At 34.4% G+C, this 27,883-nt stretch overlaps 1 protein-coding gene across 8 annotated transcripts in view; it reads right to left on the minus strand.

Annotated features, from left to right (window-relative positions):
• Positions 1 to 27,883, minus strand: part of Ptp99A (Protein tyrosine phosphatase 99A) — a 272,777-nt gene that overhangs the window by 81,577 nt on the left and 163,317 nt on the right. For all 8 annotated transcript variants that reach the window (XM_067762743.1, XM_067762742.1, XM_067762737.1 and 5 more), the window contains exon 6: positions 14,999 to 15,138. In XM_067762743.1, the coding sequence (XP_067618844.1) occupies positions 14,999 to 15,138 (140 nt within the window). The remainder of the gene's footprint in view (positions 1 to 14,998; positions 15,139 to 27,883) is intronic.

The raw sequence follows: 27,883 nt of genomic DNA on the forward strand, positions 1-27,883 counted from the left end.
AGACTTCTATATATCAAAATGATCTGGGCGAAAAAACAAATTCATTTAGCTATGTCCGTCCGTCCGACCGTCTGTCCGTGAACACGATAAATTGAGTAAGTTTTGAGGTATTTTAACGAAATTTGGTGTGTAAGTTCCTGGGCACTTATCTCAGATCGTTATTTAAAATGAACGAAATCGGACTATAACCACGCCCACTTTTTCGATATCAAAAATTTCGAAAAACCGAAAAAGTGCGATAATTCACTACCAAAGACGGATAAAGCGACGAAACTTGGTACATGGGTTGACCTTATGACGCAGAATAGAAAATTAGGAACATTTTTCAACAATGGGTGTGGCACCGCCCCCTTTTAAAAGAAGGTAATTTAAAAATTTTGCAAGCTGTAATATGTAATGTTCGGTTACACCCGAACTTAGCCTTCCTTACTTGTTTTTATATAACTTCAGTGTTTGTTGGGATAGGCAACATTTGTAAGTAAATAATTAAAATTTAATATTGGGAAAAATTGTAATAAAATATTTAAGTTGTTACATTTATATATATACAACCCTGCAAAAAAAAGCAATTATCAGTTGTTAAAAAAGCTTACAATTTACGGGATGCGAAAAAGTAACTCGCTTTTAGTTAACTACAAAGAGCCAGTTTTTATCTAATTGGAAAATTTTGCAGCGTGGCCATGGCAACCATTGTAATTGGGAAATTAAAAAAATCAAGTCAAAGAACGACTTCTCAAACAAAAAATTGTTAACTTAAGAAAATGTTTCTGTTCATCCATTCACATGTCGTTTTTTTTACTTTTCATTAAAATTTCGAAGAAAATATGAATATAATCTCCTTCGCCTAGATCTGATTTCATGCAGCCTAGGTTCGATCAAAGTAATATTGAAAATTTACAAAACAAGTTTTTTCAATTAGAAAAGTTTTTTTAAGCGGGGTCGCCTCTTGGCTGTGATTTGGCAAAAACTCGGAGTGTATTTTTCCAATGAAAAGCTTCTCAGTAAAAATGTATCTGCCTTGCAGATGTCGTTCGGAGTCGACATAAAACATGTAAGTCCAACCTCACCAATTTGTAGGAAAATTAAAAAGAAGTACGACGCAAATTGGTAGAGAAGCTTGGATCAGAATCTCTTGTAAGGTTCTCGCGCCTTGCATTTATATTTTTAATAACATTCGGGAATAGCCTAATTTATATTTCGACAAAACATAACCGTCTCTGAATTTTGTAGCTATTGCCACATAAAAGTAGCTAGCTTTCTTCAATGAAAATTAACAGATAATAATGCACATCTGTCTAATAGGAACTAACTTGTAGCTCGCAGTCAGCTTTCCTGCTGGGAAGCTATTCAACTTTGTTAATTGTATTTAATACAAATTTCAAACAGAGTCTTAATGAAATCATTAATCAAGCTTTCTTCATTGTGCCAATTTCAGCCAGAGGCTTAATGAAATAATTAGTCAGTTTTTCTTTACTAAAGCCCTTAATGAACTCAATCTCCCATACAAAATACAAATTCTTAATTATCTCATTTGTGCTTTATTGAATGCCTAGTCGGGTATGTTTGGTGTTTCGGATTTTATTGTAAATGTAACAGATGACAATCAAAAATAAATCATTTTACATAACACACGAAAAGTCACACGAAAAGTGGAAAAACATCAGAGAAATGCAAATTATTATTTTCGCAGCATTTGCAGCAAAATATAATTTGGGTTAAAAAAAAAAAAATGCACATACTCGGTTAGCTGCTACATCTATGAATATTGCATGTGTGCATTTTATATTGATTGTTTTTAAAGTTAAAGAGAAAGGAGCTGCTATCCATTTTAACAATATTTTGTAAAAAGCTAAATATTTTTTTGGGGATGCTGACAGACGTTCGTTAATGAAGCAAGTGGCTCTGTGTGAAAAGGAAAAATAATTATTTCATTAAATGACATTTTGATTCCATTAAGTTTATGTCTGAAATTGGTATAACTTCTAACAGCTGATCTTTGTAATTTAAAACTCGAAGCCTGAAAATTTTCTCTGGTTAATACAGTAAAACATTGATGAGATGCATTTTATGCCGAGAATTTATCTTTTTATAAGAATTTGTCTAATAATTTAAAATATTTAAAAAACTACGTAGAAGTAGAAGAATTTACCTTTTATAGGCAAACGTTTTCTTATTTTTCCACATGATTTGTGGGCCAATATTGTGGTGGAAAGTTATTACCAAACCATCAACACTGCTTAAAATTATCGTTTTTTTATGTAAAAATTTTTTTCTTCTTTTTCTTTATAATTTTTTTTATTATTCTTCTTTAAAGTTTGTTGTTTATACATATTCACACTTTTGTTTTTTCTCTTCATAAGTTGTCAGTGTCAATCACATGTGTAAGCTTTTTCATAAACATTTTCTTTTGGCAAAAGATAGTTTTGCTGATGCTCGTATTTTAACATAGTTTTCTAACTTTTTTTAACACGTTTACAAACAAGTATACATATGTTATAAATGTGTAGGTATCTATTACGTATGGGTTCTTATTTTGACTCTATAACTTCTGAAACTTTTCTTGGCGGTTACTTAAAACGGATATATCAAAGCATAAACTGAAAAAATGAACTTTCGCGAAAACCAATGATAAAAAGGAAATTGTGCAGAAAACTTGAGATATTTACCATCTGCATGCAAAACAAAAAAGAATAGTTGGCAGCAGTCATTTTTGTGCATTGACGTATAGTAAATAAAGTTGAAAGTGTCTTTTGAGGTAAACTTACACTTGTGTCCCTATTCCGTACTAGTAACAATATTTTTATTACAACGAAAGTTTTAAGCCTATGCCAAAACGGTACACGAAATCGAGACCGTAGCCGAAACAACAACTGCAACCGAAGCCTTAACCGAAGCAGGAGCTGAAAGTGTAACTGACGCTGGAACCGAGACTTGACATGAAACCCAAAACGAACTTTGAACATGAACGTAAACTGAATCTGGAACCGATAATGGACACGAAATCAATATCGTACTAAAATAAGAACCGAAACCGGAATCGACGGGAGAATATACGACATAACCAATACCGTTAGTTAAACCAAAAAACGACGCCGCAAAAAGGTCCGAGACTGAAAAAATAATTGAATTTGAAGCAGAGACTGATGCTGCAAATGAAATCAAAATTGAAATCGATTAAATAAGATCAAACAAATCGATTTCTCAATCGAACGAGAGCTCTGGATGAAACCTGTGGTAATCTGACTATTAAAAAGGGCGTCTTTATTAATTACAAAAAAAAAAACAATATTTTTTTAGAGACGTAAACCCGTATGTGTACACATCAAACACACCACTTGCTTCCAACATCCTTTTTTGTGTAACCGTGAAATAGTTTGCGGTAATAATTTTTCCGATTGCAATATTTACTGCACGTGCTCGAATAAGCCTCTAAGAAATAACAAGAAAAACTATCTGCCGATAAAATAAAAAAAAGTATACGAACCTAGATAAGTTAAGCGAAGAAAAGGGCCAACTTAAGGCGCCACATTGATCTGTGTGTTAGAAAAGTATGTGGGCCAAGAAAAAATATTGGTTCAATATGATTAGCTTGGGTGGTATCAATTTTCAAACTTTTGAAAATATGGCGCGCAAAAAATGGAATGACATATTACAATTCATCGGAAAATTTAACAAGTTACATCCAAGTAGAAAAAGATATATACGAATTAGCGGCTACAATCTCTTTCCAATTTTCTGAAGTAAAGTGAAGTCAAAGAAATCGTTTCCGCCGCAGTTGGCCTACTACCAAAAGAGGCTAGTATCGGAGTACATCATTTTAAAATCTTCTCACTTATTGGGTAGACAGTTGAAAAGTTAAAATGCCCTCTCGGTGAAGAAAAAACACGAGATATAAGTCTCTCATAATAGCTGTTCCGAATCATGAAAAGAAAAAAGTTCTTAGAAATACTTATGGTTCTGTCCGTGACACAACGGAGAGAATCGAAGAAGGTTTAATTGTTAGCTGTATAAGCATTAGGCAGATACGAAGATAGTCAAAGAATAAAAGGCCAAACACTTCACTGGCTATGACGAATAAAAAAAAAAACGTAGAATAAATAATATAAAATAAAAAGAAATCAATTAAAAAAAATATGTAAATTAAAATACAAGAAAATAATAATAATAAATAATATGAAATATAATAAAATAAAATCAACGAAACCGAATAAAATAAATAAAAAATAATAATTTAAAATATAAAAATATATATTAAATAAAATAAAATAAGAAAAAAAAGAAAAACAAATTAAAATAAAATAAGTAAAAATTTTTAAATCAAGATAAAATTAATTAAATAAAGTTAGAAATAATTTAAATAAACTAAGTTAACAAAAATTAAATAAAATAAAGTAAAATAAAAAAATTAGGTAAAATTTAACTGAAATAAACTACTATATTATTCTATAATATTAAATAAAATAGAAGAAAACAAAATAAAATAAGAGAAAAAATGAAATTAAAAAAGTTAAAAAAAATAATAAAATTAAATAAAAAATTTAAATTAAATAAAGCAAAATAAAAAGGAAAGACATAGTTAAAAAAACAAAAATATATGAATAAAATAAAATAAATAATGTTAAATAAAATAAATATAAAATAAATAAAAAGATGTCAAATTCATTAAAAAAAAAATAAAACAAAATAAAATGAAATATATTAAAAACAAATTAAATAAATGAAAACAAAATAAAATAGACTAAAAATGAAATGAAAAATAAAAATTAAATTTTGTTAAGTTGAAGAAAGTAAAATAAAAATTGAAAAAAAATACCATAAAATGAATTAAACAAAATAAATAAAAAATTAAAATTAAATTAAATAAAGCAAATAAAATAAAACAAATAAAAAAATCAAATGAAATATAGTTACATAATTTTTTTTTTAAATAAATAAAAACACTAAAATTAAATTAAATAAAGTAAAATAAAAAAAAATAAAAATAAATACAAAAACAAAAAAGAATAAAATAAACTTAATTTAACTTTAAAAAATAAAACAAAATTAAATAAGAAAAAATAAAGTTATATAAAATAAAATAAAAAAAATTAAGTTTAATAAAATTATAAATAAATTATATTATTTCTTTTATGAATTAAGCGGGGATTGCCCGCATTGCTTATAAATGTATGAAAATATTTATTTGAAGCAATTTTTAGTTTTTAATTTATTTAAAATATTATTTCTTTCTTAAAAGATATTTTTTGTAGGAAATAGCACCGCAGATTTAACATAATATTAAATTTTTATATTGAGTTTTATTTCGAAAATGTACTCAAATTAATAACCCGCACGTGGAACATCTTTTGTTATTTATGTAGATTTTAATTAAATATATTTATTTCTATTTTAGAACTGTTGCTTCTCTTGTGTAACTATAATGTTTATTATTACATTTGATGTCCTTTCACTAAAATTCTATTGACAATTCATTCGTAAGCGTAATTCATGGTATTTGTCATTCAATAGAAATGCGGGGGCATTTGGTAAAGCTTTCATTTAAAGTCAGTATATTTTAGTAATACAAATTTGTAATAATATGCTTTTCTTTTTATATTATATTTTGGAGGACTTAATTAAAATTATTTTGCTTTACAAAGCGACTTTCTTTGACTTTTGTTAAAAACTTTGCTAACCAAAGTTACCACTGTCTATTTGATATGCACTTGAAAGACTTGGTTAATTTTCTTATTTTATTTTTTTACTGCACTCACTGTAAAAGCGAAGCAAAGTTCTTGAATAACTCTCTAACAATTGGGAGATACACATCATAAGATCTAATGAAGCAGATATCGATTATGATCAGAAAATAACTATTGGAATTTTGAAAAACTTTGTATACGATTTTCTATGTAGGAGAGATATGACGGAGAGGTAATATGTAAACCTGTTGCTGTTGTTGTTGTTGTAGCAATCCTCGCTCCACCTAATAGCCGCGACCGATCACAAATTGTCATCAATATCCTCTAACGGAAGTTCAAGGAAACTTGCCGTTTCAACAGGGGTGGACCATAAGGAAAGGGGGGTTAGAGGCGTTGGTTCCACATTACAGTTAAAGAGATGGTTGGTGTCATGTGGTGACACATTGCAAGCGGGGCATACATTTTGTATATCGGGGTTGATTCTGGATAGGTAAGAGTTTAACCTGTAACAGTATCCAGAACGAAGTTGAGCAAGGGTGACACGCGTTTCCCTGGGGAGTATGCGTTCCTCTTCCGCGAGTTTTGGATACTTTTCTTTAAGTACTGGATTCACCGGGCAATTCCCGGCATAAAGGTCCGACGCCTGTTTATATGTAAACCTCATTTAGGGAGGTAATTCATCGAAACAGGGTCATTTCGCCAAGTTTTATTTCAGCTTAATTACTTTCGTAATTTTTTTATAAAAATATGTATAAATGAATAATACGAACAATTTGAGTTAAAGTTTTAACTAAATTCCTAAAAAATCTAAGAAATAGTATACAATTTTTTTATTTTTTTGTGAAAGTTTTACAATTTTTTAAGTATGTTGTTTTGTTGCTAATTGATCTTTAACAAGATGCTTAATCTTAATTTACTAATGGGACTGCCTGACTTTATAAATTGTTTTCATACCAAATTCACTTAAATTCTGTTTTAGAACTCTGACAAGCAAATACCTAAATTTAGATACATATACACTCAGAGAAAAACGCCGTTCTAAAATCCAGCACCACCGGACTCAATTCAAGCACTTCATGTTCTTACTTTTTTGTTCATGAAAAACGAACGACCTGTTCTTAAAACAACAACCTTGTTCTTGAACTAACACCATTTTCTTGAAAAGAGAACGCTGGTCTTCATTTATGAACAAATGTTCTATTAATGAGAACGAATATTCTTAAATTAAGTACAATGTTCTTAAATTAAGTTCAAGAAAAAAGAAACGGTACAATTCGTATGCATTACAATGTTAAGTACAACATTTGGCACGAGCTACCGAGCAGTTGTAGTGGCCCAGCGGCTATGATGTTGCGGTTGCGATCGCCTGTAGCGCGAGTTCGATCACCGTCAAACTCTGAATTTTTTAAAACAATTTTTTTATGTTCTATTTTTTTAACTCTTATTTTTCGTTCAGTTCCATTCACATATGCACAGGTAATTCTCAAACTTGTTAGGAAATGTTTTAAATATATATTCAGATTGCATCATCAAATAAGAAAAATTTCTCGATAGGAGAAATATATGAAAATATGCATATTATGCATTTTTTCTTAAACTTTTGAATTTAATGAAAATTTTTTTATTATAAATATTTTTTATTTATGACAAAAAAGTTATTATTAATAAATAAATAAATTAATACCTAATCAAAAAAAAACTTTCCCCTCCCACCAAAGATCAAGCACGAACCGTTCTTGAATTGAGACCGAAAAATATTAAATCGACCCCAAATCGTTCTCGAAGCGTGAGAATGAAAAATCTTAAATCAAGCCTAAGTAGTGCTTGAAATGAGCACAGAAGTTTCACACATCAATACCAAACGGGTCATAAAATACGAACGGTGTGCTTGGAAAACTCGTTCTTAAAACAAGACCATCGGTCACGAGTTAGGAAAAAACGTATTTAACAGACTTTTGTCAACGAATGTTCTTAATTTGGAACTTGTTTCGTTCCATTTAGAACGATTTTTTCTCTGAGTGTAGTAGCCGTAAGCCATAAGTATTTAAATAATCAGTAAAAGCAATGCAATTAGTTGATGATTTTGCTTTAGGCTTTGTTTTTGCTCTAACCAATTTACACAGCAATTGACATGAAGTGGCATTGAAATTTCGTACAAAACCTCTTTTCTACGGCCAAGTAAAACGGCTTTTTATGATTTAAAATTTTCCATAATTTTTAAGTACATTAATTCACTAAGTAAAATTGCTTTTTGCTAAAAAACTGACTTAATTTAGTAATACTAACGCAAAAAAGTTTATATTTACCTAAGTGCATCAAAAATAATTATTAAGTGATAGTGCATAAAATTTTAAAAGTTTTTCTAAACACAAATAGCACTTCAACAGTTGAAGTGTGTTTGCTTTTTAACTGATTTTACTTTACGCTTTAGCTTTGTAGAAGGAAAGTACTATGTAAAACTTTGTACAAGCTGCGGGATACTCAAATTCAGAAGGCAGACTTGATTGGCGGCCGCTCTCTGTAGAACACGTTCACAATCGACTAAGCCATAACGACTCACTTAAAGATAGAAATAAGTGCTGCGCCCTAAATTCAATATGAAAGAGTTTCTCAATATTGATGTGAAATAAGTTAGTCTTTCGAACTTTAAAACTCGTTAAATGGTTTAATGAATAACCGGATGACCACCGGATCCGGATCCAACAATAATAAGCCAGCAATCGGTACTCGATTACAGCTACCGATTGCTGATGAGCGAGTACTCACTGTTTGATATACAGATGCCATTAAATTCCCGAACAATAAATTACAGCGCATTAGCACTAAGTAATTAATATAGAAAGCCCATCCTCATTGGCTGTAGTATAAAGAATTTAGAATTTGACGAATTGTAATCAGAGTTGTAAGAATTTGCAATCATGTAGATTTAGATTGCTGCAATAAATTCAGAGCTGCAATCAAGAAATAGAAATGCAATCACTAAAAATGGAATTATTTAGGATCTGGGTTTTATTTAGAAAGGCTATTATGTTTGGTAAGAACTTGCCTTTATACTTCCTTTAGATAGCGGTATAATCTTTAGCTTGCTATCTCCCTCGTCCCGTATTTTCCTCTCTACATTTTCCCTCACACTTACATCGAATTCTGCCTCTGTACTTTCCTGTCCGTCTTCCCGTCTCTGATGCTTACATGGAACAAACATATTATATTCTAAAACTTCAATAAGAAAAATTGACCCAGTGGATTGTATGTTTTGCCATAAAGATTCCAGAAACTTCAATTTTATACAAAGTTAAAAAAAATAATGCACCTTTGCCGTCTTTCGCTGCTTTAGAATGTCTGCTTTTGTGTGCTTATTCCCGCATTCATTTCTTGAATTCAACTCTGTTGGCGTTCCCTTTTGTTGTTGTTGTAGCGATAAAGACTCTCCCCGAAGGTCTTGGGAGTATTATCGATGTTGATGGTCCATTGCCGGATGCAGATTCGGTACGTTGCGGTAACAAGCACCATAAATGTACTAGCCCGACCATTTCGGGAATGATATGGTATGACCACATGAAACCTTCAAGGCCATAGAGCTCTCCCATTCTCTAGATCCATCAGGAGTTGGGGGTCGCCAGAGCCTTGGCTGTTAATGAAACAGGATTCGCCACGGGTAGGCGAGGTTGACAATTGGGTTGGAGAAGCTATATATTGTACCGGAAACCCCTTAAGAGGGTTTGCGCTACACAACCCCTTGAATCATTTTGGTATTTGAGTCGCCTCTTACGACAGGCATAGCTACCACGGATATATCCTAAGCCCCCTAACCCGCCGTGGTGTTTTTCCTTTTGTGCTTTCTATTCGTGTTTAGTTTGATAAATTTTTTTTCGAAATCAAGTGTGAAACCAAACATGCTATACAAGCAGAGAGAAGAAGAGATAGCAAGAAAAATTGAAACGACTTAACAGTATGGATGTTGTTTTACTCTTTCCCGCTCTTCTCACCTCTTCGCCTATGTCGCGACAGACTTGAATTCAAGAATTGTATGGTGTTAAAAGGGATTTAAAGCCCTGGCAAATTGACGTATCCATTCGATATAAAACAGCTGATCCAACCAACCTTATGGAAATCAATGTAATTTGTCAATGGTGCCATACCATAACGCCGTAGCCATAACCATACCATAGCCAACCAATGGGTTTTTGGTTTTTCGCTATATCCATAACCTAAAAATATTTGAGTTGGTGAATTTATTAATTTTTTGTAGATTTTATTTATTTTTTTTGGATATGTTTTGACTAAGAGACTTATTATTTGTGGTATATGTTTGTATTTTTTTGCGTTTTCTTAATTTTTATGAAAATTTTACGATTTATGGGTTAAGGCACCAATAACTGGTGAAAATTGATACTGTGGCAAATATTAGCATCACTACGCTGTCAGTAAACAATCACAACGACAAATACAGCAAGCAGCCAAATTTATGTACATGCACACATAACCACCAGCCCGAAGAGAAGAGATATCACACATTCACACATGTAGTCATCAGCTAGTAGTTGATACTCACACATATACATGCCTATGGCTAGTAGAAAAGCATAAACTACAAATATTCATGTAAGTATATAGCTGGTAACCAAGCATGAGATACAACTGTTCCCGAACACATTTTCGCGAAATGACTAGATCTTAGGAGAAATGGGTGAAGAAGAAAACCGACACGATAAAAGCAGGGCAAGCTGAGGAATTAATAAGCAATTCTGTTTAAAACACGCAGTTGTGAAGTAAGTGATATTGAAGTATAATTGTACTACTCACAAAGTAGTCTAAATAAAAAGACCATTTTGCAATACTGAATATTGGAGTTATTTATTCGACAGTTCAGCGATTCGAACGTAAGTAGAAGGTGCATAACTATCAGAAATCCTCAGAATTTTTTACAATAAGAATAAGTAAAAATATGGTTTTGAGTATGGCCTTAGGTTAGGTTGAACTGGCCGGTCCATGAGGACTTCACATAGACTAATTAAGTCCGTAGTGTTACCAGAAGTTTGTTTTAATGAACAAATTGAAAAACCCTATCAAAAACCAGGACCTATGTTATAAAATAACTCCGTCCTCTTGGCAAATACTAGAAGTTTCCTAGGACTTAAGCCACTTGCTGCTTTTAGGTCTGACAGTTGTATCACTCCTAATAGCTGGAGTCTTAGCCTGGCAAGTGCAGAGCACGAGCACAGAACGTGCTTGATCGTTTCCTCCTCCAACCCGCACTTCCTACATCTGCTATCACTGACCAAGCCTAATTTAAAGGCATGTGACGCCAGAAGGCAGTATCCAGTCAGAATATCCGTCATGAGTCTACAGTCCTCTCTTTTTAATGATAGAAGCAACTTTGTTAGTCTAAGATTGTAAGACCTACACATAATCGTCGACACTTTACAGCCCCGCGCTTGAACCCAAGTATTTCCCACTTTCGATCATATGCACCCCTCGCCTTCACTTAATCTCACCCAGTCTAATTGGGACGTCTACGGAGCAAGCTTCAAGGGATGTGGCCTTTTCAGCTAGTTCGTCCGCTTTTACATTCCCATCTTCCCATAAGCACTGGGACCCAATATGGATGCATGCTTCTCCCTGTCGTGATTCTCTCCAGAGACTACATACACTCTTACATGCAATTAGGTGCTGTGCTATGCGAGATTATTGCCTGCTTGACTGTAAATATAAAAGTTAACACGATTGAAGCTTGGGCTATTTTCTTCCAGGGTTTCTACTGCTTTGGTTACGGCTACTATTTCCGCTAGGAAAACGTTACAGTAATCCGGCAGCCTGTAAGATCTGCTTATTTCCGGATCAGCACAGTATACCGCAGACCCTACTCCTTCCACTACTTTGGAACCATCTGTGTACACATGTATCGCCTCATCCGCCATTTGCGCACCTTGCGTCAACCATCCATCTCTATTGTGGCCTTAATATCTCCCTGGAAGCGCAGATAAGGAATCAGGTAGTATGTTCGTCTTGTAATTGATGACGGTAGTATGGCCTCAAGACTATGTAAACTTTTCCAGACCCTTTACTGAACTTTTGACGACGTTACCAATAGATTTTTAAACGAACGTTTGTACTTATAAACATTTTTGTTCAATCTCAATTTGAGATGAATTTGCTGCTACTGCTTAAAAATGAATTTTACGAATAACGCAAACTATTATTTTTGTAGATTAATTGCAAAATAGCTTAGGCAGTAAAGCGATAATTAATGATGGTGATGATTGCAATCTTACAAAAAAAAAAAAAATGATTCCAGCAAAAATATCATTGTAATTATGTAATCCAAATAATTTTTTTGTAATTTTTATACAATCAGCGATTCTAAAATCGTTGCATTTTTATTCATATCTGAATTAAACCTATTGTGTTTGTAATTTTTTTTTATATTTTGTGATTGCATTCGTCCATTTCAGCTTTTAAATATTCGCTATACATTTCAGGTGTTTTCTTTTTATAGTTCTATAAACACTAAAAATATTGAGTTCTTATTCTTAGGGAGTTACTTCTTTCTTCCCAAATATGTGTGAATCAAATGTTTCCCTCGTCGCATCAATGCTTCGAAGTTGCAATTAATTTAATTTTTGTAATTTCCTAAATTTGGACATTCATTTATTTTATGTGCCCCAATTTCAGCCCTTCACATAAATAATAAAAAAAAAAAAAAATACATACTTAACCATAAATATTGCTTACAATCTATGTTGCATTGCACTTCGAAAATTAAGGCAAGTGGAAATTTGGTACTCAGCAACTTCACACCAAACAAGCAGCTGTGAAAAGGCACAATTATTGGGAACATATGCACTTATATAACGTTATATACCCTACAGGAAAATTAACAACCTGTAAACAAACTTTCTCATTCAGAATTTGAATAGCATTGCCAAGTGGAAGTAGTTGGAGCGCAACTAGATTATTACTAGTTCAAAAGTTACTTCTTATTCGAAGCAATCTCTCCGCATATATAAAACTTCAAGTCAATCCTTCTAACAAATGCTGAGATTTTCATGCCAATGCATACTTAAGTTATTTATGATGATCTAGTGGTAGTTTCGTAAGCTATAAACACATTGTAAACCTGAAGATTTTTCCTACAGGGTACGTATAATGAAATTTATAAATGTTGCAATGTACCCTATCTATGTACATTGCTTCGTTCGAACTGTGTTACCCAAAACTGCAATTTAAAGCATTTTTATGCTTTTGGATATTTATAATGTGCTAGACAATTTGGTATTTTGTAATTTCGCGTAGCTTCACTTGTTGTTGTTATTTATTATTATCGCTTGAATTCGATATTTAAGCCTTTGAAGTATGTATTTTATTGGTTTATTAAAAATTCTTCGCCCATGTTATTGGAAAGTGTAATTGTCTGAAGATTTTATTATCGACGCAATTTACAGTTGAATACAACTTTAGGAATTTTGGACGTTCAGTGCTGCAATGAGTGAGATATAAAAATCCACTTCAAAGTTAGTATATCTTCAAATAAAACAAATTTACAACGACTTCGCTTAACCAACATGATATTTGAGTTCCTGCATTCTTCATCTCTCTTTTAAGATTTTACTTCGAAGGGCCTTCCAGACCAGGGGCGAATCCATAGAAGCGCCGTTTCTAAACAAATAAAAACAGCAATACCAGGCATTTATTAATGGATTCAGATTGATCGAACTCGCCAGTGCGCGAAACATGCTCTTACTCGCCTCCAAGTATAAACATAAAAAGATCCATCGAGCTACATGGCTGCGAACCGATCGAAAATCGCACAAAATTTAAAGTTATTGCCTTTCACACATGTACGCAATGAGAGCACAATTGTATTGTGGAATAGAGACCCCTGTTTAAGATGCTCTTACGGTTGGAGGTCCCTACATAGAGCTGGTTCACTATATCGGCGTAGCTCTGTGAGAGAACTTGGAGAAGACGCCGAAAAAATATTGGCATTGAAGCATCTGTTACAGTAAGGAATACCAAAGAAGGAAGAGTTGAGATCGAATGCAGCGAGATGACTGTGTTTAGCTGTGTTTAGTTTAAAAGAAAAAAATTTGACGCAGACCCAGATGTCAGTGGAAAGAGCTTGAGATTTTACAAACGAATTCGGCGAAAGACGGATGGTTGCAATCCTGGCCGTGAATTCCCTCAGAAAACGGTGTCCTGGTAAGCCATGTTTAGGGAATTCTTACATTATAGAGAGAGCACTCTATCCTCTTGGGCGAAGGCAGCAATGAAGCTCCCAAAGAAGATGCTGATACTAAGCAATCTGAAGAAGAGGAATGTTCTGCTGAATATACAATATATTAGCCAAGCTTTTATTTGTTAAAGCAAAGCAAACACTTTTTTGGCTTAGCGTTCGTGCGTTCGTTGTCAATGTGGAATTTATGAAAATTAAGAATGATATGTGTGTCACTTGGTTGCCGGTTTGGTTGTTTAAGTCTTCCCCGGTCCCGATACGATCGTGCATCTGTGAATTGGTTACGATATATGAGATAGACGATACTTCAGGATAAACTAGCGAAGAACGCTAACCCTGGGCAAAAAATCAAAAAGGTGTTCGAAATGTTGCTCTGTAGCTTCTTAATAACAAAATGCAAAATCAAGTCGATTAAGAACAACTGATGCAAAGAGATATATCGCACCATCTCCGAAGGAAAAGGTGTGTCTATTACAATGCGTGGTTGACGTGTGTGCGTGAGGCGAAGGCGGATTAAAGGCGCAAGTGTCAAAGACGAATAGCAAATCCGAAAGGTCCAATTGGAATGAGCAAAAGATAAGAGTATTGCCCGAAAACTTACCAGAAAATAGGGCATCTGCATCTGTGAGTAGGGTTTAAGATTTGGTGAAATTTCTGCAGGAATGATAATGACGCTGTAAGACCAGAGCTCAGTTCATACTTAAGTTATGGAAGGAACAGCGCTCGTATTCGTTCTACCATCAAACCTCAATTAAATGCGCATACAATTTTTCTACATTTCAAAACAGTTTTCAATAGCTCTAATAAATAAGAGCTACTTTATACCAAAATCTACGAAATCCATGTTTTGAAGCACCTGTTCACGTGTATGGAGCAAAAGCACGAACGATAACAGCAGAAGAGAAATGGTTTTGGTTTTAGAAGAGAAAACTTGGACGGTAAAAGTTAAGCGAATGAAGAATTGCGGATCAAATTTGTATTTCTACTTTAAGGAATTTGTTCAAGTAAAATATTCAGGACTTTTAAAGTAACGTTTTTGTACATGCGTACATATATTAAAAGTATATATAGGAACTCCACTTACCTCCATAAGAAAAACGCCATAACAATGAGTACAATGCCAAAGCAGCTGAATATAATGCCAACCAAGACGGCTAGATTGTAGTCATTGTGCGATTGACGAAGCAGCGGTAGAATTTTCTCACAATTTGGATGCAATGAAATCTGTTGAAATATGAAAATAAATTTATTTATTATGCAAGTTCTAATTCGCTGCACAAATATGTATAGCCAAAATTCTGTTGTTGTTGGTTTAAATAAATTATTTATATTTTTACTGTAAAGAACAATGCATTTACGTAAATATGGATGTTAACATACATATGAACGAACATTCATCTACTTGTTATACATATATGTATTAGAATGGGTTAATTCGGTGAGGCGAATGTTTTCGAAATCGTTCATAGCAAAACCGGATCATACAAAATTTATTTGGGCCACTTTTTAGGTTCCTTGGCGTTTGTGTGCCAAATTTCAGGTAGACTGATTTAGTTGTTTAAGATTGAAAGCCTTTTTGTTAAGCTGTTTACAATAGCTTTTGTTGAAATTTCAAAATAGATATGTATTCGCACACATTGCGTCTATATTCAAGAAAACATTTTCCAATGCATTTCGATCCATTGATCTGTAACATCTTCTCTGTTCCCTTTTGTTTTATTGTGTTGGTCAAGGGTTCGCAACATCGAATGAGTTTTTAAGTTTGTAGCTCAATGGAAAGATCTGTGCGACACATTATATATATTGTTACATTATTAGCAACACTAAGGGGTACTGCCATCTCTAAGCCGATGCTAAACAGTGATATTATGCACATCCATAGATCAATCATTATGTATCTACATAAAAGAATCAATAATTGCATCTACACATATGTACGTATACCAGCAGCGGAGAAGCAATGCACAAACACATGCATATATCTTATCTGAATTGCTCACAAGAGAGGGCAATAATTTGTGCAAGTATTACTCAAATGAGAAGTTATAAACGTAGTTGTGGCTGGCGATTTTGTAGCTTAAACTAACTAGTAAGTTCTGGAGTGGAAAAGCCTGGAAGTATGCAATGAGAAATCAAAAAGTATAAAAGGCGCGACAGTAAAGGCGAGGAGTGAGTCTCATTTGAGCTATCTATCGGTCTGGTTATTAACCAAGCTATTCGTTGCAAAGTATAAGTGTTATTGTGAAGTACTTTAATAATGGCCATTTTTCCATTATTCAATACTGGAGTTATTTAATCAACAGTTTAGCGATTCGAACGTTGGCAGAATATTGCAAATAAGAGGAGTTGCAAGTAAATCGTTACAATATGTTGAACAGTCACCGAATTTAAAGTTTCAAGTCCGTAGCTCATGGGGAAGATATTTACAAACTTACCTCGAAATTCTAAAACTCATGTCAATTTTCTAATTATATCGTTAATGAAAAGTTACTTAAAAAATCATCTCAAAATTGCATATGCTCTTTATTGATTTTTTTTAGATCTTGGAACATGCCCTGCTTCATCTATAAGAATTTCTTATTCTAAATATTCAATTACGGCGGCCGCCGTGATGTGGTTGTAGCGCGCTCCACCTACCACACCGGAGATCTTGGGTTCAACTCCCGATCAAAGCAACATCGAAAATTTAGAAAAATATTTTTTCAATTAGAAAAAAACTTTTCTAAGCGCGGTCACCTCCCGGCAGTGATTTGGAAAAACACTGCGATTGTATTTCTGCCATCAAAAGCTTTTCAGTGAAAATTCATATGCCTTGCAGATGCCGTTTGGTGTCGGCATAAAACATATATGTTCCACCCCGCCAATTTGTAGGAAAAATTAAAAAGGAGCACAACGAAAATTGGCAGAGAAGCTCGGCCTAAAATCTCTTCGGAGGTTATCGTGCCTTGCTTTTATATTTTTAATAGAACTCTAAGCTTTCAAGTTTCTAGCTCACCGTGAAGTTACTAAAAACTTGACTTACACACATTCGGAAGAGTTTTTACAGCAAAAATTCCCGGCACTTTCTAGCGACAGTTTTATTCCTCTGTCCTGCATTGTCTTCGGGTACTGAAGTATACGTTAAGTTGCAAGTCTCTGACGACTGCTACATTTCCCAATTTTGAACCGAAATTTGAGGAAAGAATGGACGTAATATGAAGAAAAAACAGACGCGTATTTTGTGTGTTTCTTCGCTGTGAACCAAACATTCATATTTGCGTTCAGCGAGATTTTCAAAAAGTTTCATGGCTCAGCATTACGCAAAGACATGAAGAGAACATAATATAATAGATTTTTTTCTGTGTTTGTTAGCTGTAAACCAAACGTTCAACACGAACTGAAATTTGAGAAAAAACATAAAATGAACATTGTATAAAGAAAGTAAAAGAAATTTATTTTTTCTGTGTTTGTTCGTTGTGAACCAAACGCTCAAACATGCGCTTAGCGCGAGGATATGCCAGCATGAACTAGCATATCTATCTACCTATGCATGTAAGTATGCATTTACAGTTCGTTTTAATTCTAGCGTCACTTATCTACATATTACATCTTTTCGCATGTTTTTATGAACTATGCTCCAAGATATTATATGTTAATTTTTATGATTATTTGTAAAGATAAAATTTAGTTTATATCCTCCAACTGCACTCTATTCAGAAAATGTTTACACATTTTTCAAGATAACTGCACAGATACCTAAAGGGTGTTTCGGCTAATTAAAAAGAAAAAAATATTAAGGAAGCGACCGCGTACATTGGTAGCTTCCCGTCTAGATTATGAGGTACTGGAGGCATTATATTTCCCCCACTGCTAGGAACTAAGAAACAAGCAAACATAAGAGGAGTAAAATGGCGGAAGGAGAAAGAGAGAGAAAGTGAAAGAGATAGATTTAGACGAAGATGAAGAGATAGCGGGGGGAAAAGCAGAGAGATTTAGAGGGAGAGATAGCAAATAGAAAAAGAAGAAAAGTTAGCAAAGGATGGAGAGGGAAATCATACAAATACACCAAAGTTATGTAGGCTATTAATGCTTAGCTTTACGGGAGCCCTAAAAACAAACGCGCCTGCACTGTATGCCATTCTGCAAATTCCATATGAAGACGTGGTGGCAAAGAACATAACAGTAACAACAGCAACGAGGCTCAGTGCCTCGGGACAGCTTGAGCGCAGACCATACAGCCTTAGTAGTAATACGTCATCAATTACAGGACGAAGAGACTACTTGATTACGTAACTGCACTTCGAAGGGGCTATTAGGATCACAATAGAAGTGGATGGTTGACACAAGGATACCCAAATGAGGGACGAGGCGGTACATGTGTACACCGTTCGGTTCTAAAGTAGTGGAAATAGGAGGATCTGCGGTAACTGGGAATAAAAAAGTGAATGAACTAGCTAAAAGGGTGCGTCCTTCGAAGCCTACCCCGTAAACGTCCCAATTAGATTGGGCCAGATTAAAAGCGGCGGCGAGAGTTGAACATGATAGACCAAGCGGGATAAGCGCGCGGCAGTAAAGTGCCGAATATCATGTGTAGGTCTTATAACCTTAGACTAACAAAATTACGCATATCATTAACATGAGGGGAAAGCCTTTAAATTAAGCTTGGTCAGTGATAGCAGATGTAGGATGTGCGGATTGGAGGGGGAAAAGATCAAGTACGGTTTGTTCTGTTGTTGTTGTTTTTATAGCGATAAGCACACTCTCCGAAGATTTATTTGTTATCGATATTGATGGTCCTTTACCGGACGCAGATCCGGTACGTTCCGGTAACAAGAACAATTAAGGTACTAGCCCAACCATGTCGGCAACGATTTAGTATGACCACACGAAGCATTCTAGGTCATCCCGCTCTCCCACTTCCAAGATCCACGAGGAGCATGGAGTCGCCAGAGCCTCGGCTGTTAAAGAAACAAAATTTGTCACGGGTAGGTGAGGTTGACAACTGGGTTGGAGAAGCTATAAATTGCGCTGGCAACCCCTTGATTCAATTTGTTATTTAAGAATGCCTCTTTCGACAGGCATACCTGCCGCTCCAACTATAAAGAGTCACAAGCGCGGATTTATGATAGATTGTCAGTTTCGTCCTTAAAGGCACTTCTTGTAACACTACAGACTTAGTAAGTCTATGACGGTAGAATAATAAACGAACAGATAAACACAATTTCTGACACAATATTCGAGCCTTTGAAACTTGTTTACAAGAAACAAAGTAATCACACAGGTACAACAGACAAACACACAACAACAAATAAACACAAAACAATTAACGCACCAAAACAACAAACCCACAAAGAAGGTCAAACTACTAAAATTACGGATTTTTACCTACCCCAATCAGCCACACAAATCGATTAGTAAACCACCCTCGGTCTGAATGAACACACAGCACATACACATAACTAAATATACACAAGCATCAATTTTGACAATACCTGCTCATGTACCTACGAACTATAAATACAGGACAAGCGACAACAGGTCAGAACGAAAATCGACACTGATGATGGTACAACACCGAAACCGGTTTGTCTCAAAACCAAATTTGACAAGGGATGACGGAAAATCGTTCCAATATCTATGTGAGGTCCTCACGGACCGGCCAGTTCAACCTAGCCTAACATAGGCAGAACAACGTTGCCGGGTCTATTTATCCCCATTTCCAAGCTAGGTTGTTGCAAATAAACATACCTGCTTCCATAGAAATCTAAGGATCTAAATTTGGAATCCATAGCTTCAACCTATTTGAAACTTTTTGTAAACTTATTAAGATATGCTAGTGTTAATATTATTTATTAAAATAATAATAATGTGCTAGCGTTAATATTATTTATTAAAATAATAATAATATGCTAGTGTTAATATTATTTATTAAAATAATTTTCGAGTAGGGTTGCCACTTCACCCTAATTATTTCCATATTTATAAAGATAAACGCTAAGCGTACTCAGAACACTATTCCGCGAGCTTACCGGTATACTTAGCCTTACATTTGAATTCAGTTTTTCTTACTTAAGAATATTATTTTTAGACTCTGATCATTCGCATATGCTGAAAAATTAAACATTTCAAGAATTTGATTCTCACATTTTTATTTGTAGTTGTGAGGCAACCATGTTCGGCATATTTCAAGAAATATTCATATGTGACCTGGAATCATGCAACCACCTTATTGTGCGCAAATACCGTTCTTCACTTTTTGAGTGGTTCTTATCGCATTTAAAGCCAAATCGGACCACAAATACGATTTTTTGAAATATTTCGATCCATGCGCCATCTATCGGATTTTTTTCTTATTATTGCATTGTCATCGGGTTCTGAACTATATTCCAAGTTTCAAGTTTGTAGCTTATCGGGAAGTTACTTAAATTTTAATTGCAAAATTCGTTCACAACGGCCAGCCGCTACACAGAGTCAATCTAAACAAAAACAAAAAACGCGTTTTTCTCGAAAACTTGTTTTCGCACAATGGGATCGTTTCATGATTCCCGGTCACATATATGTATATATTTGACTCCTTATTTATAATTCAAATTTATCATGTGTGTGTGTGAAAGGTCTTGAAGCTGAAAACCTAAAGCTCCAATGTCAACAAAATTTATCTAAAATAGCCATGAATACAAACGAGTACATATGTAAATATAATTCTATATAGAAAACTGCCGCCACAACAACCAAAATAATCTACAATCTACAACTTATTAAAAAATATTTATAACCTTAAAGCGACCAGGAGCAGATGCTAAGCCGTTGGTGGTATGTGTGTAAAGTACAGTGGCTACCTTTTTTTTGTGGCGGCAAAAGTTTTTGTTAAAAGCAAAACGGAAGAGCAACACCGCAGCGGATGGCTGCTACAAACGGAAATGGCAAAGATTTATGAGTAACTGGCAGGAAAAACGGTACATAACACCAAAATAGTATAAGAATAAAACGAGTTTAATACATGAAAAGCATTTTACTATTAGCGGCGAGTGAAAAGAGCGCATCTGTGTGGAAATAAACATCATTAAAGTATTTTTTTAATTTTTTTAGTAGTTCTGGTTGATGAATGGATCTCAAACAAATAGCGGACTAACAATGAAACAACTAAAAGTAGCAGGTAATCAAGCAGTAAACGTACATAACTGCATCAAGCGTATGTATGTATGTATGTGCTTACGACTTAAAGGTTAAACTTATGTTTTAATAATTATTAAAACATTAGTTTTTCTGCAGAAGAGTATTGGGCCAAGTTTCTCATATTTTTGTTCCAAATATGTACCCATTTTGGATTTATAGCTCGTCTCGAGACCCGGTTACCAAGAGTTCGAATACATTCCTTAAAGTAGATTTGGTAAATTAGATTAAATAAGTATTTAGTGTGCAGAATCCTTTCAAAACGAATTATACCATGAATACGAAAAGATGCTACCAAAAGTCACCGTCATCTGACCAGTTTTACCGTCATATTTTTGTATCCGATATGTTCATTTTGTTCTCCCTTTTGTTTCATTGTCTTGGTATTCTGAACTGTGAAGCCATAAGTTTGCAGCTCATATGCAAGTCTTTTAAAAATTATTCGCACCACCTACCGTTCGATTTTTCTAAATATTTCAAACCTCTTGTTTACCGAATCAAGTTTGTAGCGCAATTGTCGGCCCACGCGTCTCCTAGTGGAAGTTTTGGTGACAGGTATTGCACCTTTTGCCCTCCAAATTGCATTTAAAATTTCAAGCTTCTGAGTTTTCCAGAAAGTTATATAAACATCGAAAAAATCAATGTCCTTCTGTTAAATTGTCTTGATCTCTGAGCTATGTGTGAGGTTGGAGTTGGTAGCTCAAGTGGAAGTTCCTCAAAACATAAATGCAAAGTTCCCCCGTTTGTACAAAATTTTCAATTATCTTGCTCCGGATTCTCATCTACATATGAAGTGCTACGTTTGTAGTTCTTTGGGGAGTCTCGCAAAAATAGAATGCAAAATTCCATACGGCCCGCACGATTTTCCTTTATACCATGTGAAACCCATCAAAACTTTCGGAAAGTTACTGATCCCAAGCTTACAAGTAATGTTTTTTTTCCTCTTTGTTGCATTACAGTAGATGAAGAGGACAAGACGAAGTACTTGCTGTCATCCAAGTAAGAATCATCTCATTTGCGCCTTCCTATTCACGTCAATGTTGGCGGATATAAACTATAGACTGAGATTGATTTGATTTATTTGGGAACCAGTATTACCAGCAAAACAACGTCGGCGTGGGAATCCAACGGAAAATAACTTTTGCCGACAAGGTCTACATTGGACTGAATAGACAATTGAAAAGGAAAGTCTGCTCTCGATGAACGAAGCTCACGCTTTACATTTCGCTCAAAATATCTGAAATGATGTATGGTTCGGAATCATGAAACATGTTGAACGAAAATGAGACTGCTCTGGGAGTGTTCGAGAAAAAATCTTTACGGAAATTTATGGTCCTGTCCGTGATGCCAACGGCGAGTAAAGAAGGAGGTATAGCGATGAGCTGTATGAGCTTGATGCAGATATGACGATAGTGTACCGAATAAAGACCCAAATGCTTCGCTAACTAGGTAGTGTTATGCGAATGGATGAATACGCACCGGTCAAGAAAGTATCTCAGTCGCCACCGTAGTTTAGAAACAGGGGAAGGTGAAAAACTCCACCGAGTTGGGGGAGACCGGTGGTGGAAGATTTGACTTCGCTGTGTGCTCCCAGTTGGCGTATCGCGAAACAGGTAAAGCTGGCGTGACTTGTTACAAAATGGCTAAAATCGCTTAGGTGGTTAAGCGAAAATTAATGATGATGATTTTAATGTATTGTTCCGGTAGCCTGATTTAAGTGTAGGGTCTCATATTTCTAGCTAAATGAGGAGTAACTTCAAAATAATCGAAAGATTCAACATGATTTTTTTGAAATTTCTAAAAATCTTTGAATATCTCGGGGCTTTCTCCATCTAAACTTTTTATACCTTTCATGAACATGAAATGGTGTATTAACTTTGGTCCGATGTTTGTAACGTTGAGAAATATAGAAGATAGACTCACCATTAAGTATACCGAATTGATCAAGGAGACGAACTGAGTTGATATAGCCATGTCCGTCTGTTTGAACGCAACTAGTCCCTCAAATTTTGAGACATCTCAATGAAATTTGGCACAACGATGCATTTTTGTATTATATTAGACATTTGTCGGATCCGGTAGGATCGGACACTATAACATATATCTCCCATACAACCGATCGTTCAGATAAGACGATTTTGGTCATTTCTGCCGCAATTTAGAAAGTATAAACGTGAAACCCGGTGATATATATTCTAATATATCGTAGAAGATATCCTGAAAAAATCAGCTAGATCGGAGCTATATATAATATATATCCCATACAACCGATCGTTCAGATAAGGGGGTTTTTGCCATTTTTTATTTTATATTTATCTTAAAAATCGTTTGGTATGTACATCTGTTCACTATATATTTCCTATCTTATACATCCTATTATTTGGAGATTACGAACGGGATAAGATTCTTGTCAGCCCCATTCATGAAAGGTATGAAGTCTTCGGCACAGCAGAAGACAGTCCCGTCCTTACTTGTTTATGCTTAATATTGCTTCTTGCTTATTGTGAAGTTATCCCAAGACTCCTTATCTCGTATGAGTTTTCTAATTATCTTGACCAGTGCATCACCTAGGCGATTATCCTTCTGCTGTATTGTCACAGTTATTAGAAAATATTCCCAGTTAAAATTTTCTGCAGCGCAGATGCCACTCCAAGTCGGCATGAAAGGTAGGTCCCGTTCCGCTAATCTGTGGAAAAAATAAAAACGCTCGACTAACATTGGAATAGAGGCTCGACCTAAATCTCCTCTTGAGTATATCGTGAGAAATATTTATTTTTTCATGCGCTTATACGAGGATTACTATTTACATTTTGAGCCTTGGCAACACTAATTGTTTGCCGGCGCCATCTGACGTTTTCAATTGAAAGTTTGACGTTTTTAAGCATACCCTTCTGCAGAAAATTTTGACATACGACCACAACTTGTGTTGTTTACAGTAACTTAAAAATGGTATCTCAGCGAAAAAATGGAATTAACTCGTGAAAATTTTCGTGCGATGATTTTTTACGACTTTCGACGTGGATTATCAAGATAGGAATGCTTTGAACAACTTAATTCCACTTTTGGTGATGAAGCCCATCCTTTGTCACTGTGAAACACTGGTATAACGAATTCCATAGTGGCCGCCGTTCGCTCAAGGACAAAAGTCGTGAAGGTCGTCCAAAATCAGTTGTTGTGCAACAAAACATTGACGCTGTGCGCGAACTTATAATGCAAGATCATCATACGACTCATCGTGAGATTGAGGCATCCCTGGGAATTAGTATGACGAGCATCAATAAGATATTGGATGAAAATTTAGCTGTCAAAAAATTTGTTCGCGTTGGATCCCGTATAATTTGACAAAAGCTCAATCCTCAATACCTCAATCGGAGTGGAACAAGCGCTACGAAAATTGGTTTGGACGCATGCAAAAGTGTATTAATTATCATGTATAATACTTCGAAAAACAATAAAGCCATTTTCGATAATAAATTCCTGTCTCTTCATTATTAGGCTCAAAATATAAATAGCGACCCTGGTATTAGCTTCACGTTTTATACCAAATAATAAAAAGAAAAGAATTTACAACCAGCTTCTTACACAATTAACAACGAAAACCTTGAAAGTGTTAATTTTTTTGTGGACTTGGGAATTACACTGAAATGCAAACTTAAGAACAAATCTCATATCAGTGCCACTGTCAAAAAAGTTAAAGGTATTCTAGTATTTGTGAATAGGTGGTCAAAAGAGTTTAGCGACCCCTACGTTACGAGTATGACTCAATAGTCTGGAATCCGGGTTTTCAAGTCCATATTGACAGGCTTGAATCAATACAAAAACTGTTTTTACTATTTGATTAAGGAATTTTCAATGGGACTCTTTATTTAATCTTCCACTTCTTCGATTAAAATTATCAACTTTCCAACTTCTGCAAGTCGAAGGGAAATACTTGGCGTAATATATATGACAAAACTACTGAATGGATCCACTTCAAGCCCATTTCTTCTGAACGAAGTGAGCTTTAGTGTTCCCTGTCGAACTACGAGACACTACAAACCTCTTATTTTGAAACAATGTAGAACAAATTTCGAACTTAACGAACCTTTCCGGTGTTTGTGCCAAGATTATAACTCTCACTCAACTTGATGTGTCGGACTCCCTTTTTCTATAAAAAAGACTGTTCTTATCTCCCTTAAACGTTAATGATGTATATGTTTTTTTTTATTATTAAACGATTTTATTTAGGCTGACTTGACAGGCTGGTTGGAATGCACTTTTTTGTAATTGAAATTTATGTAACTTCACGATTAGCTACAAGCTTAAAACTTGGAATATAGTTCAAAACACGATGACAATGCAATATTAAGAAAAAAACCGTCGCTAGGTGTCGCAAGGATCGAGATATTCCCAAAAATCGTATTTGTGGTCCGATTTGGCTCATAATTGGAACACATAATACATACAAGAATAGAAAGCGATCTATGAAAAAAAACTCCGCTAGGTGGCGCAAGGATCGAGATATTCACAAAAATCATATTTTTGGGCCGATTTGGCTCATATTTGGAACACATAATACACACATGAATAGAAAGCGACCTATGATGTCCGATTTGGCTCATATTTGGAACAAATATTACATACAGTCCGGTAGAAGTGACTTCAAAATATTTTGGAGTTGGAGGAGGGACAAGCATACGTGGCGCAGAGTCGAGTAAAGTCTTTGGAAGGATTATGTATTGAGGACTTAGATTGTAACAGATTGTCAGAAAGAGTCCTTGTAATAATGAGTCACTAAATGAACTAAATAGAATGAGAAATAATAGGCAATTAAATAAAGACTAAAAACTTGAAAATAAAATAATTAAAAAAAAAAAATGTTTAAGTTAAACGGTTTTATTGAAAACAATACTTACATGAAGTAATAATAATACTAAAAGCTATAAAATAATTAGGTAGGTCCTACTGATAGTCATATATAAGACCAACTGAACCTCAATATGGTTATCCTACGCCTCACATTTTTAGACATTTCACGGGCCCAACGCTTTTATTTAATTGTCTGATCAACGCCCTAGACTGATAAGGAGTGTGATGACTAGTACCTAGGACCTACCTAATTTTTTTCTAGCTTTTAGTATTATTATTACTTCAAAAAAAAAAAAAAAAAAATATATAAGTAATACAATTTATAAATAAAAAAAATTATAAACAGGATTTGGCTGGTATCATTGGGCCACTTGAGCACTGCCACAACGTACAATTATTATAAAAAAAAAAAGTTCCTTATACTGATTGGTACCCGTCTTTTCAGATGATACAGATATGCTTGTGTGTAATTCTTATAATTATTTTATTTATTTATGTATACGGGCAAGTATGAACTTGGTTCTATACTCAGTTGATAAAAGCAAAAAAGAGTTGTTGTCTGTTTTGGTAGAACCTCAACTTTGTATATTCTGAAGCCCTAATCAATTACACGACTTTATATTTGAACCAAAAACCTCATGCACAAGCGATCAGCTCACTTTCCGCTCTATGTTTTTGTAGCTATTTAAATAAATAAGTAGCAAGAATCAGAGTATACGGCTCCACCTGTGCTTTACCCAAAATAAACGGGTTGGGATAGAGAAGCAATAAAAAAAACCAAGCAAAATGATAAAAACAATGGAAGGGATCTACTTAAATTGTAACCACAACAAAAATAATCAGCACATAGCTTATACTTTATGGCAATATTAACGGTAGCCAACAACAGCAGCAACAAAATAATATAAATTTGTAAACATTTTTAAAAGCAGACTGTTGTGTCAGGTATGCTGAAAGATTATGATGAACTTTTAGTTGAAGAATAAAATAAAATTACTATAAAAATGCTCTCAGCTTTCCTAGCGATAAAGCGGAAAATTCATGTAGTAGTGATGCTAATAGGACTTAACTCTGGATCAAGGAGAGGTACATATGTATGTATGTATGTGTCTTCTTTTGTGAATATATTTAAATGAGTGCATTTGTGTGTTGGAGTAGTAAAAACAAATAGTTTCCTCACCGCACTGGGTGGGTTGAAATAAAAAAATGAAAAATTTGCTCTTGAAAATATATTGCTTGTTATATGTCAGTGGCAATGATGCGATGTGTTGTACAAGAAAAAATAAACTATTTCGTGAAAAACCAAGAAGTAGAAAAAAATGGTGAGTGAGCATAAAACATCGATCAAAACGTACGTATGTATGTCGTATACGTACGTACATTATCTGCAACTTTATCACACTAAACTTTAAATACATACGCTTTTACTAATTTTATATACATTTATACATACATATACAAATGTATGTATGTTAGCTCGTAAGTTTGTATGCGTGCGTAGAATTATTTCATCTTCTTCACAGGTTAAAATGCAATTCTTTTAGTGCTCGTCAGAAAATATTTTTAAATATTAATATATTTCACAGCAGAATGATCGAGTAACTATTGACATTGTTGACATAAACAATTTTCTGTAAGCAACTTCTTTTAGCTTATTATTTTTGAACATAACATGTCATCCTTGAAATGGTTCTATTTGATGTCACTCACCTGCGTCAACATGAAAGTGTTGCTATCTACAGTAATGCATTTTAGACATGGTGACAGCCGTAGTGTGGTGGTGGCGTGCTCCACCTACGGGTTTAGGCCCCGGGCAACATCAAAATTTAAGAAACAACTTTTTTTATTAGAAAAAAGTTTTTATATGCGGGGTTGCCCCTCGGCAGTGATTTAAATTTAAACATTTGCTATCGGTAACAAAGGTAATCAATGAGTTGACAAGTTATCGGTTTGTTATCGATTTATTGTC

Source organism: Eurosta solidaginis, chromosome 1 (genome assembly GCF_040869045.1).
Source record: "Eurosta solidaginis isolate ZX-2024a chromosome 1, ASM4086904v1, whole genome shotgun sequence".
Taxonomy (NCBI): domain Eukaryota; kingdom Metazoa; phylum Arthropoda; class Insecta; order Diptera; family Tephritidae; genus Eurosta; species Eurosta solidaginis.